Below are 13,424 nucleotides of genomic sequence, written 5' to 3' on the forward strand. Positions count from 1 at the left end.
ACTAAGCCTAACATGGACTGTGCATGAAGAACTAAGCCTAACATGGGCTGTTCATGAATAACTACGCCTAACATGGACTGTTCATGAAGAACTAAGCCTAACATGGACTGTTCATGAAGAACTAAGCCTAACATGGACTGTTCATGAAGAACTAAGCCTAACAAGGACTGTGCATGAATAACTAAGCCTAACAAGGACTGTGCATGAAGAACTAAGCCTAACATGGACTGTGCATGACGAACTAAGCCTAACATGGACTGTGCATGAATAACTAAGCCTAACATGGACTGTTCATGAAGAACTAAGCCTAACAGGGACTGTTGCATGAAGAACTAAGCCTAACATGAACTGTTCATGAAGAACTAAGCCTAACATGGACTGTTCATGAAGAACTAAGCCTAACAGGGACTGTGCATGAAGAACTAAGCCTAACATGAACTGTTCATGAAGAACTAAGCCTAACAGGGACTGTTCATGAAGAACTAAGCCTAACATGAACTGTTCATGAAGAACTAAGCCTAACAGGGACTGTTCATGAAGAACTAAGCCTAACATGGACTGTTCATGAAGAACTCAACCTCATCCTATTTCTGCACCACTCAACCTGTCCAGTATGACAACCTCCATTACAGTTCATCAGAGATGTGTTTCTCCTCCCTGCACACATGATTACTGTGATTTAACGAGGCATCGTTGGGAAGGGCTCGTAAGCAAGCGTTTAACAGTACAGTCCCCCTTTGTATTCTGCATTGTATTATTTGCTGACAGTTTCAGTTATTGTGACCTTCCTGTAAGAAAACCCACCTCCACAACACTCTTTCTATCTCTGTTCTATCAACAGAATTTAAAAAAATGTTTTATTCATTATTAAGCATAGAAATAGATACTGGGATTGAGACAGACAATAGGCTTTACAAACACAAAGACTGTAGATGTATACACTGACAGAGTATCAACGCCAGTTTACATAATTCGAGAATAAGGCAGAAGTTATTTCTCCACACCATGTGTCAATCATAAGCTCCTACCATTAGAGTCACATTGCCATTCCTCTCTAACCTATTCATTGTTTAGTGGCATAACCTTTAAACGTTTTCCTGGTCAACTTGTGACCTTAAGCCTACATTTTTTTAAATATATTGAGTGATAATTCACTTTTTAAAATAATTCCTATCATTGGCAGATCATTTTGCGTATTTTAATCTGTAGACTTAAAGCTGCAATATGTCACTTTTTGGGCGACCGGACCAAATTCACATAGAAATGTGTGTTATAGATCTGTCATTCTCATTGAAAGCAACCAGGAAATGGCGTAGCGATTTCTGCATTGTGCATCTTTAATATAAGTAATCTGTTCAAGATATTGTACCTTAATAGTTGTATTAAGGTAAGATATCAATAAAATTATATTGAAATAAGAGAAATTACTTGTATTAGGTTTTTCGGCGGTTAAAATAAGCAAAATTGTCTGCCAATGTAGTCAGATAATGCTGCTTGCTACAAAAACTATTTAAAAAACTAATTTTAAGTGAATTATCACTCAATATAAGATATTTAGGCTTGCTTTGATTTCACACTGCGAGCTCCAGGTCTTTATCTTCCAAGGTGTTTATTACTTGGTTAATGTTTAGTCAGAGGCTTTGTGGCCCCGAGGATGCAGCAAGGACATCTGAGACATACAGGGTTCTGAGAGTGGTTGGTAGAACCGCTGGTTCAGCCAATGGCTGAGTCCCAGGCAGAGCCCAGCATAGGGGCCAGGAGGATATAAAGCCAGGGTGGCAGAGCCAACCTCAGCCTCAGCCTATATGACAGGTCTATAGGTCAGCTCTGGACCTACACAAGGATTTAACTAAACAGAATCAGATGAGCCAACACTAGTCTGTCATACCAGCGCTCCAAACCCATAGCTGCCGATTGCTTCTGATACTTAGACAGTCTCTAGGCCCTGACCAGAGGACTGAAGGACCTCAGTATTCCTTTTCTGTAGTGTTTGACCTGTAGAAGCCAGTAGGTGTGAGGAGCCTGTATTTACAGCCAGTCTGATGGAGAATGATGCCTATGACAGGATCGGGGACGAACCCCCTAACTACGAGGAGACGTCTTTCTCCGGTGGTACCACCTCTAACGGTAATGGGACCGGTAACGGAGAGCACCGGGCCGTCCGTCCGTCCGTGGTCAGTGCGTTTGGTCATGACACGCTGGACCGCGTGCCCAACATCGACTTCTACCGGAATGCTGGGAGTGTGAGCGGTAACCGTGCGGTCCGACCGTCCCTGCAGGAGCTCCACGATGTCTTCCAGAAGGTCAGTGTGTGTGTGTCCTCCTCACCTCTACAACCCCCTCTACACACATCTGTATATAGACCTGTCTCTGTACATCAGTATATCACAACTGTCTATAGACCTGTCTCTGTACATCAGTATATCACATCAGTATATAGACCTGTCTCTGTACATCAGTATATCACAACTGTCTATAGACCTGTCTCTGTACATCAGTATATCACAACTGTCTATAGACCTGTCTCTGTACATCAGTATATAGACCTGTCTCTGTACATCAGTATATCACAACTGTCTATAGACCTGTCTCTGTACATCAGTATATCACAACTGTCTATAGACCTGTCTCTGTACATCAGTATATCACAACTGTCTATAGACCTGTCTCTGTACATCAGTATATCACAACTGTCTATAGACCTGTCTCTGTACATCAGTATATCACAACTGTCTATAGACCTGTCTCTGTACATCAGTATATCACAACTGTCTATAGACCTGTCTCTGTACATCAGTATATCACAACTGTCTATAGACCTGTCTCTGTACATCAGTATATAGACCTGTCTCTGTACATCAGTATATCACAACTGTATATAGACCTGTCTCTGTACATCAGTATATCACAACTGTCTATAGACCTGTCTCTGTACATCAGTATATAGACCTGTCTCTGTACATCAGTACATCACAACTGTCTATAGACCTGTCTCTGTACATCAGTATATAGACCTGTCTCTGTACATCAGTACATCACAACTGTCTATAGACCTGTCTCTGTACATCAGTATATAGACCTGTCTCTGTACATCAGTATATAGACCTGTCTATGTACATCAGTACATCACAACTGTCTATAGACCTGTCTCTGTACAGCAGTATATCACAACTGTCTATAGACCTGTCTCTGTACATCAGTATATAGACCTGTCTCTGTACATCAGTATATCACAACTGTCTATAGACCTGTCTCTGTACATCAGTATATCACAACTGTCTATAGACCTGTCTCTGTACATCAGTATATCACAACTGTCTATAGACCTGTCTCTGTACATCAGTATATCACAACTGTCTATAGACCTGTCTCTGTACATAACAGTATATAGACCTGTCTCTGTACATCAGTATATCACAACTGTCTATAGACCTGTCTCTGTACATCAGTATATCACAACTGTCTATAGACCTGTCTCTGTACATAACAGTATATCACAACTGTCTATAGACCTGTCTCTGTACATCAGTATATCACAACTGTCTATAGACCTGTCTCTGTACATCAGTATATCACAACTGTCTATAGACCTGTCTCTGTACATCAGTATATCACAACTGTCTATAGACCTGTCTCTGTACATCAGTATATCACAACTGTCTATAGACCTGTCTCTGTACATCAGTATATAGACCTGTCTCTGTACATCAGTATATCACAACTGTCTATAGACCTGTCTCTGTACATCAGTATATAGACCTGTCTCTGTACATCAGTATATAGACCTGTCTATGTACATCAGTACATCACAACTGTCTATAGACCTGTCTCTGTACATCAGTATATCACAACTGTCTATAGACCTGTCTCTGTACATCAGTATATAGACCTGTCTCTGTACATCAGTATATCACAACTGTCTATAGACCTGTCTCTGTACATCAGTATATAGACCTGTCTCTGTACATCAGTACATCACAACTGTCTATAGACCTGTCTCTGTACATCAGTATATAGACCTGTCTCTGTACATCAGTATATCCAGGGTTTAAACAAGCCCTGTTGAGCTATGATGCTCCCGAGTGGCGCAGCGGTCTAAGGCACTGCATCTCAGTGCTAGAGGCATCACTACAGACCCTGGTTCGATCCCGGACTGTATCACCATGATCGGGAGTCCCATAGGGCGGCACACAACTAGTGCAGCGTCGTCCGGTTTAGGGGAGGGTTTGGCCGGGGTAGGCCATAATTGTAAAATAAGAACTTGTTCTTAACTGACTTGCCTAGTTAAATGAAGGTTAAATAAAAATGTTTTCTAAAATAAAGATATTTGTGACTGACTTTTACCCGTGTGATTTGCTGTTGCTATCGAACCCATTCTAAAGGGAAGGTTTAACAGAGCAAATTAAATGTGACCGTACTTTATCACTCATATGTCATCAATTATGCTATTTTTAGCCATATATAGAATTTTTAAAGTCATCAACAGCTATTGTTTCAATTCAACCCAGGATTTAACTAAAAATAGACAATAGGATTTCCAGTGAGAGTGATATTGAATTATGTTTGATTGTCAACGCAACCTAATATCAACATTTGAAGGAAATGTATCTTCTGCTTGGATAGTTCCATCTGTACCACTGACTTAGTCTGGCTTTAATTCCAGTTTGTTTTCAAATTAGTCATTGTTGGATAAATAAATGTTGGATTCACGTCTCCATCTCAATCCTAAATCTAAGTTCAACAACAGGACTAAATCACATTCAACTTGATTTAACTGCATTTAAAGTTTCATTTGCCTTTAATTCAGTGGCACAGATGGATGAATGCAAGCAGAAGATAAATCTCCTTCAAATGTTGATATTTGGTTGCGTTTACAACCAAACACAATTCAAGATCACTTTTGAAATACAATAAACAGCCTGTTAACAAGTGAACAAATGATATGATGGATCCACATCTCCAACTCAGACACAAATAAAAGTTAAAGAATGGGATTAAGACCGTTGACAGATAGAACTATCCAAGCAGTAGATACATCTCCTTTAAATGTTCATAGTTGGTTGCCTTGTCAACCAAACACAATTCAATTGTAATACAGTAAATAGGCTATTTTACAAACTAATGAAACATTCACCCTTAAAATTAGCAACACATCCATGGTCACAGCTTGAGGTTACTGTAACTATAAATGTCTTCTTCCATCATCATATAAAGCGTGCATGTTGAAGATAGCATGCAGAGGTATTCACAGGTCTGTGGAGATCTTCACAATTGCTGTAATAATCTGCCCAGAATCTCGAATGGCATTGATCATTGCACCATGTGCTTTAATGTAATCTCAACTGTAATCCAGGTCATTTGGTTCTGCTATTAGATAAAGGACAGTAATAAGTAACACATAAATAAATCAACCAAATATCTGACATTGTTTTCCCATTTGAACTTTTGCTGTGACTTTAAATGGTTAAAAGCACAGTGATATACATTTGGGTGATAACTAAACCAAATATCTGACATTGTTTTCCCATTTGAATTTGGTTGTGCTGTTAGATGGTTGAAAGCACAGTGATATACATTTGGGTGATAACTAAACCAAATATCTGACATTGTTTTCCCATTTGAACTTTTGCTGTGACTTTAAATGGTTAAAAGCACAGTGATATATATTTGGGTGATAACTAAACCAAATATCTGACATTGTTTTTTCATTTGAATTTGGTTGTGCTGTTAGATGGTTGAAAGCACAGTGATATACATTGGAAATTCAACTAACTTTCGGCTCTCTTTTTGAGTGGGTGCATATAGGTTGTAATCTCATTGATCAAGGTCTCAACCAAATATTTCCCAATTATCCACGTTGAAATGAGGTGGAGTGTGCAGTGGGTTGGCCTTGGATTGGTCAACTCATTCCTCTTAAAGCATTTATAGACCTACTGTGTCCTGAAAGAGAACAACATGAACTCTCTGGAGGAAAGAACATATGTTTTACAGTCTCAGAGAGGAAGATAAGATAGAGAGAGGAGAGAGAGAGATAAATGGAGTTTATAGTCCTTTAATCATTCATTTAACTGGAAACATTCCTGCCACTTTCATTAACCGCAGTTCAACCATCTTTCACACCCTATAAACCTACTGCCAACACTGGGACTGAACAGTCGTCAAAGACAGAGATAAGAATAGATCTACACAATGGTTGACATACTGACAGGCTAAAGTGTTATATAGATTTTTAACACTTTTGGGTGACAGACAGTTCTTCAAGGACAAGCACACAGTATAATAATATAATATAAGCACATAGTATAATATAATATAATTCTCCAAACACGTATTCATGTTCATCAGAATCAAACTGCACGACTCTCTCTCTCACACACACACACTCAGGAACAAGAGCACTGCGTCTTGTTTGATTGATTTAGAAAGAGAACATTTCAACAGGGTTCTACCCTCATAGAGACGTACCTATCCAACAGGAGGCCCAGAATTCTAACATCAAGTTACTGCACTGCTAACTCTCTCTGATTTCCTAAAGACAAAACTAATCTAAACGTCCTCTAGAGTTTCAACAAATTCCTTCTTCCTCTACCAGCCGTATTCTTTATCTTCCTCCAGGTAGACTGGAGTGATACGTGCCCCTGACAAGTCTTTTCCTCTCCTATTTTCTCTCTCTAGAATGGAAGGATCTCAGTGACGACCACGGTGGAGGACAGAGAGGGGAGCGATGGGACGCCGTCGGACGATGTGGAGTCTGTCATTCCCCTGGACAACAAAGATGGAACCGTGAGGTTCGGCTGGATAAAGGGAGTCCTGGTTAGTAGAGATGGGTTACTGTCATGAGAACTTTGTAAACTGAACGTCACTTAAACTGAACTGCACTTAAATGACTCTGTCTATTGCTAAGAATGTGTAAGGTTCTTATTGAAATGAAATATACAGAGGCCAGTTTACAATAGTCAGTAAGGTTTATATACGAGAACGCTGCTGTACATATACAAAGACATTCCTTTTATAACTTTCTCTTACCCTACACACATACATACCAACATAGGGATTTTCTCATGAGTCTCACCACAGTTTATTACCACTCAGCTGACAGTTCCAGGCTCCCCCAGATACAAGAGCTCTGGAGGGGCCCTCCCTGTCCTACCTTATCTCCCTAGAGTTTTCTTTCTTCCTAGGTCTATGCCACATAACCCCTTCCTAATGAACAAACATTATTTAACATTACTAGAAAGACAGGGTAGAATTCTGTTAGTTATAATTCTACCTTAAATGTATACATCATTTAGTCATTATTCATAATAAATCCCATAACAGTTACATTGGACAGGGTTAGGAGGGTCCTGGGGAGTGGAGATGGGTTACATTGGACAGGGTTAGTGAGGGTCCTGGTTAGTAGACATGGGTTACATTGGACAGGGTTAGTGAGGGTCCTGGGGAGTGGAGATGGGTTACATTGGACAGGGTTAGTGAGGGTCCTGGGGAGTGGAGATGGGTTACATTGGACAGGGTTAGGAGGGTCCTGGGGAGTGGAGATGGTGGAGATGGGTTACATTGGACAGGGTTAGGAGGGTCCTGGGGAGTGGAGATGGGTTACATTGGTCAGGGTTAGGAGGGTCCTGGGGAGTGGAGATGGGTTACATTGGACAGGGTTAGTGAGGGTCCTGGTTAGTAGACATGGGTTACATTGGACAGGGTTAGTGAGGGTCCTGGGGAGTGGAGATGGGTTACATTGGACAGGGTTAGGAGGGTCCTGGTTAGTAGACATGGGTTACATTGGACAGGGTTAGTGAGGGTCCTGGGGAGTGGAGATGGGTTATTTTGGGCAGGGTTAGTGAGGGTCCTGGTTAGTAGACATGGGTTACATTGGACAGGGTTAGGAGGGTTCTGGGGAGTGGAGATGGGTTATTTTGGGGCAAGGTTAGGAGGGTCCTGGGGAGTGGAGATGGGGTGTATTGGGCAGGGTTAGGAGAGTCCTGGGAGTAGTGATGGGTTATATTGGGGCAGGGTTTGGAGGGTCCTGGGTAGTGGACATGGGTTATATTGGGGCAGGGTTGGGAGGGTCCTGGGGAGTGGAGATGGGTTGTATTGGGGCAGGATTAGGATGGTTCTTAATGGGGTCCTGGTGTGGGCAGTTGGTTATGGGAACTGGCCTGTCCTAATGGGAACCTGGTGAGGGCAGTTTGTTATGGGGACTGGCCTAATGGGATCCTGGTGAGGGCAGTTGGTTATGGGGACTGACCAAATGAGATCCTGGTGAGGGCAGTTGGTTATTGGGACTGTCCTAATGGGATCCTGGTGAGGGCAGTTGGTTATGGGGACTGGCTTGTCCTAATGGGATCCTGGTGAGAGCAGTTGGTTATGGGGACTGGCTTGTCCTAATGGGATCCTGGTGAGGACAGTCGGTTATGGGGACTGGCTTGTCCTAATGGGATCCTGGTGAGGGCAGTTGGTTATGGGGACTGGCTTGTCCTAATGGGATCCTGGTGAGAGCATCTGGTTATGGGGACTGGCTTGTCCTAATGGGATCCTGGTGAGGACAGTTGGTTATGAGGACTGGCTTGTCCTAATGGGATCCTGGTGAGGGCAGTTGGTTATGGGGACTGGCTTGTCCTAATGGGATCCTGGTGAGGGCAGTTGATTATGGGGACTGTCCTAATGGGAACCTGGTGAGGGCAGTTTGTTATGGGGACTGTCCTAATGGGAACCTGGTGAGGGCAGTTTGTTATGGGGACTGGCCTAATGGGAACCTGGTGAGGGCAGTTTGTTATGGGGACTGGCCTAATGGGATCCTGGTGAGGGCAGTTGGTTACGGGGACTGGTCTTAGAGAGTGTTGCTGGATATTGAGCAGGGTGAATGGGGAGTCCTGGTCTGTGTGGTCAGGTTTTGGGAACTTCTTCTACTGGGGGACACCCTGCCACTCCTGAGCTGTATATCACAACCCAGCATCAATGAGTTAACCTGCATACTTCAGTGATACCCTGACAGGTCACATGATCTGTTTGGAAGCCTCAGACACAGACACTGACACGGCGATAAAGAGATTCAGATAGTCATTCTGTCATAACCCGGTCTCTATCTAACCAAACTACCATCTGACTGGAAGCGAAGAGACAAGGTCAAATTGATCCTGCCCTGTGAGTAACTCAGGGCTAACCCCAGTCTCTACCTAACCTAGCCTCTCTCCTACTCTCTGTCTCTCGCCTCCTCTGTCTCCTCCTCTCTCTCCTCCCCTCGCTCTCCTCCTGTCTCTCCTCCTCTGTCTCCCCTGTCTCTCTCCTACTCTCTGTCTCTCTCCTCCCCTCTTTCCTCCTCTCTCTCGTCCTCTGTCTCCTCCTGTCTCTCTCCTCTCTCTCCTCCGTCTTCTCCTGTCTCTCTCCTCCCCTCGCTCTCCTCCCCTCGCTCTTCTCCTGTCTCTCCTCTCTCTCCTCCTGTCTCTCCTCTGTCTCCTCCCCCTCGCTCTCCTCCTGTCTCTCCTCCTCTCTCCTCTCTCTCTCCTCCTCCCCTCACTCTCCACCTGTCTCTCCTCCTGTCTCTCCTCTCTCCTCCTGTCCTCCTCTCTCTCCTCTGTCTCCCCTCTCTCTCCTCCTCTCCCCTCCGCTCTCTCCTCCTGTCTCTCCTCTGTCTCCTCCTGTCTCTCTCCTCCCCTCTCTCTCTCCTCCCCTCGCTCTCCTCCTGTCTCTCCTCTGTCTCTCCTCCCCTCCCGTCTCTCCTCCTGTCTCTCCTCCCCTCGCTCTCCTCCTGTCTCTCCTCCTCTCGCTCTCCTCCTGTCTCTCCTCCTGTCTCTCCTCCTGTCTTTCCTACTCTCTAGGTGAGATGTATGTTGAACATCTGGGGTGTGATGCTGTTCATCCGTCTGTCCTGGGTGTTTGGACAGGCCGGCTGGGGTAAGTACAACACAGAGTAATAAATAATTGCACCACATAAACTATCAGAAAAAAAGAGTGCTATGTAGCACATTTGTTCCTGTAGGACAACAGGCTCCTTTTCAGGTCAGATAGAACCCTTTAGGTTTCCAAAAAGAACCAGGTTACAAAACAATCATCTGGATTCCAAATAGATAAAGGTTGGTATTGGGAACCAGAAAGAGTTCTACCTTATCTTAAATTCAGAGGGTTCCCCAATACTCCCCTACAGAAGTGGTATTTAAAGTTGGGGTCACGATGGGGTAACTGCAGTGGGGTCGCCAAAATGTTTTTAAAAATCACATTTTAAACGATGAGGAGTACAGATTATTACTGTATTACTGTATACAATATACAAACGTTTTGAGAAAGATCATTTGAAAGCTACAATTTTATTGAGAAAATGTATTTATTGGTTTCTTTTCATGTTGATAAAAATTAATATGCAATTAATATTTTAAGGTTGTGTCTTTAGATTTGGTTTGGGGTCGCAATAAATTATTGGGGGGAAAATGGGGTCCCCAGAAATTCTGGTGGAAAAAATTGGCTTCCCACTGAAAACGTTTGAATACCACTGACCGACTGGGACATTCTTTGTTTCTGAGAGTGTAGACATGCAAACATATGTACAACACAAAAACACAACCAGTCAGCTCCCAGTGTCCTTCACTCTGAGGTCAAAGCAAAGGAAGTAGCTTGAATGTACCAGGTGTGTGTGTGTGTGGTGTGTGTGTGTGTGTGTGTGTGTGTGTGTGTGTGTGTGTGTGTGTGTGTGTGTGTGTGTGTGTGTGTGTGTGTGTGTGTGTGTGTGTGTGTGTGTGTGTGTGTGTTTGTGTTTCTCAGGGGTGAGGACCTCTTTATGGAGCATAACTAATGTATTTCAGAGGGTTATCAGTGAAGCCTTCTTCTTCACTCTGAAATACATTAGTTATGCTCCATAAAGAGGTCCTCACCCCTGAGAACACACACACACACACACACACACACACACACACACACACACACACACACACACACACACACACACACACACACACACACACACACACACACACACACACACACCTGGTACATTCAAGCTACTTCCTTTGCTTTGACCTCAGAGTGAAGGACACTGGGAGCTGACTGGTTGTCTTTTTGTGTTGTATATATTTTCTGAAATACATTAGATATCAGAGTAAACCGCCTGCTGGAACTAACAGCCTACAGTCCTGAGAATGGACCATTTCAGATGCACAGAAGGCTTCACTGTGTTTCTCAAGGTGTTAGAGGTGACTGGAGGGGACAGAAGGCTTCACTGACAAGGTGTTAGAGGTGACTGGAGGGGACAGAAGGCTTCACTGTGTTTCTCAAGGTGTTAGAGGTGACTGGAGGGGGCAGAAGGCTTCACTGTGTTTGTCAAGGTGTTAGAGGTGACTGGAGGGGACAGCAGGTGTGGTCAGGTGTTAGAAAGAGAAGTTTATCAGCTGATTTACTTAACAAAAGGCACATCTCAATAGGTGGTCCAGGTATCCTTATGATATGGCACAAGTGGGGATTGGCCTTTCCTCTTCTGTTCTCTAATGCTCCTCAAGCAAGGGAGGAGGCCGATGACATCACAACTTCCCATCAGACCAACTCCTTGACGTTTGCAGTTGTGTGTTTTACCCTTTACTGTATTCATATCACTTTCAACAGTAAAAGTTCCAAAATTGCTGGAGGACCATCTTTAAGAAGAAAAGAAAGTCATTTCAGTGTGGAATTCAAACTTTCCAAAACATTGTATGTCTTCACATGTAGACAGACTGTAAATGGCCTGAGCAGGGGTGAGTTGGATGAACAGGTATTTTGTGTTTTAGGTCTGGGCATTGTGGTCATTGCTCTGAGCTGTGTGGTGACCACCGTCACAGGTCTCTCCATGTCTGCTATCTGCACCAATGGAGTGGTACGAGGAGGTGAGTCAACCAAATCAAATCAAATGTTATTTGTCACATGCGCCGAATACAACAGGTGTCAGTAGACCTTACAGTGAAATGCTTACTTACAAGTCCTTAACCAACAATGTTTTGAGAAAAATAAGTGCTAAGTTAAAAAAAACATAGAAGAAGAAAAGGAAAGGAAAATAGAAAAATAACAAATAATTAAAGAGCAGCAGTAAAATAACAGTAGCGAGGCTTTATACAGGCAATCAACACATTATAAACATGACACAATGTTGAAAAAACAAGGAAAGCTCGAAGGTTGTTCTCAATGACTGTCCACTGTATGTACAAGTAGAGGAATGTTATTATCCCTGCTCCCTACCTGCTCTGTGTCCACTGTATGTACAAGTAGAGGAATGCTATTATCCCTGCTCCCTACCTGCTCTGTGTCCACTGTATGTACAAGTAGAGGAATGTTATTATCCCTGCTCCCTACCTGCTCTGTGTCCACTGTATGTACAAGTATAGGAATGTTATTATCCCTGCTCCCTACCTGCTCTGTGTCCACTGTATGTACAAGTAGAGGAATGTTATTATCCCTGCTCCCTACCTGCTCTGTGTCCACTGTATGTACAAGTAGAGGAATGTTATTATCCCTGCTCCCTACCTGCTCTGTGTCCACTGTATGTACAAGTATAGGAATGTTATTATCCCTGCTCCCTACCTGCTCTGTGTCCACTGTATGTACAAGTAGAGGAATGTTATTATCCCTGCTCCCTACCTGCTCTGTGTCCACTGTATGTACAAGTAGAGGAATGTTATTATCCCTGCTCCCTACCTGCTCTGTGTCCACTGTATGTACAAGTAGAGGAATGTTATTATCCCTGCTCCCTACCTGCTCTGTGTCCACTGTATGTACAAGTATAGGAATGTTATTATCCCTGCTCCCTACCTGCTCTGTGTCCACTCTATGTACAAGTATAGGAATGTTATTATCCCTGCTCCCTACCTGCTCTGTGTCCACTGTATGTACAAGTAGAGGAATGTTATTATCCCTGCTCCCTACCTGCTCTGTGTCCACTGTATGTACAAGTAGAGGAATGTTATTATCCCTGCTCCCTACCTGCTCTGTGTCCACTGTATGTACAAGTATAGGAATGTTATTATCCCTGCTCCCTACCTGCTCTGTGTCCACTGTATGTACAAGTAGAGGAATGTTATTATCCCTGCTCCCTACCTGCTCTGTGTCCACTGTATGTACAAGTAGAGGAATGTTATTATCCCTGCTCCCTACCTGCTCTGTGTCCACTGTATGTACAAGTAGAGGAATGTTATTATCCCTGCTCCCTACCTGCTCTGTGTCCACTGTATGTACAAGTAGAGGAATGTTATTATCCCTGCTCCCTACCTGCTCTGTGTCCACTGTATGCACAAGTATAGGAATGTTATTACTGATTGGTTTCCAGGAGGGGCGTACTACCTGATATCACGTAGTCTGGGACCAGAGTTTGGCGGTTCCATTGGTCTCATCTTCGCCTTCGCTAACGCTGTTGCCGTGGCGATGTACGTGGTGGGCTTCGCAGAGACTGTGGTTGACCTACTCAAGGTACGTAG

The 13,424-nt window shown here is 43.4% G+C and overlaps 1 protein-coding gene and 1 long non-coding RNA gene across 12 annotated transcripts in view; one reads left to right on the top strand and one right to left on the bottom strand.

Moving 5' to 3' along the window:
- Positions 1 to 1,742: 1,742 nt before the first annotated feature.
- The window catches only part of LOC118375229 (solute carrier family 12 member 1), a 35,752-nt gene continuing 24,070 nt past the window's right edge, over positions 1,743 to 13,424 (top strand). For all 7 annotated transcript variants that reach the window (XM_052516665.1, XM_052516663.1, XM_052516666.1 and 4 more), the window contains exons 1-5: positions 1,743 to 2,303; positions 6,676 to 6,813; positions 9,816 to 9,891; positions 11,748 to 11,843; positions 13,277 to 13,416. In XM_052516665.1, the coding sequence (XP_052372625.1) occupies positions 2,043 to 2,303; positions 6,676 to 6,813; positions 9,816 to 9,891; positions 11,748 to 11,843; positions 13,277 to 13,416 (711 nt within the window). In that variant the 5' untranslated portion in view covers positions 1,743 to 2,042. The remainder of the gene's footprint in view (positions 2,304 to 6,675; positions 6,814 to 9,815; positions 9,892 to 11,747; positions 11,844 to 13,276; positions 13,417 to 13,424) is intronic.
- LOC127929129 (uncharacterized) lies at positions 12,201 to 13,254 on the bottom strand. Of its 5 annotated transcripts, none has more exons than XR_008133298.1 (3): positions 12,991 to 13,254; positions 12,820 to 12,876; positions 12,201 to 12,762 (listed from the first exon to the last, which is right to left on the bottom strand). It is a non-coding gene; the product is annotated as an uncharacterized LOC127929129 (long non-coding RNA). The 5 variants fall into 5 exon arrangements; XR_008133299.1 differs by lacking the exon at positions 12,820 to 12,876 and adding an exon at positions 12,877 to 12,933; XR_008133302.1 differs by having other exon boundaries at positions 12,201 to 12,534; positions 12,649 to 12,762; positions 12,820 to 13,254.

Source organism: Oncorhynchus keta, unplaced genomic scaffold (assembly GCF_023373465.1).
Source record: "Oncorhynchus keta strain PuntledgeMale-10-30-2019 unplaced genomic scaffold, Oket_V2 Un_scaffold_5444_pilon_pilon, whole genome shotgun sequence".
NCBI classification, from domain to species: domain Eukaryota; kingdom Metazoa; phylum Chordata; class Actinopteri; order Salmoniformes; family Salmonidae; genus Oncorhynchus; species Oncorhynchus keta.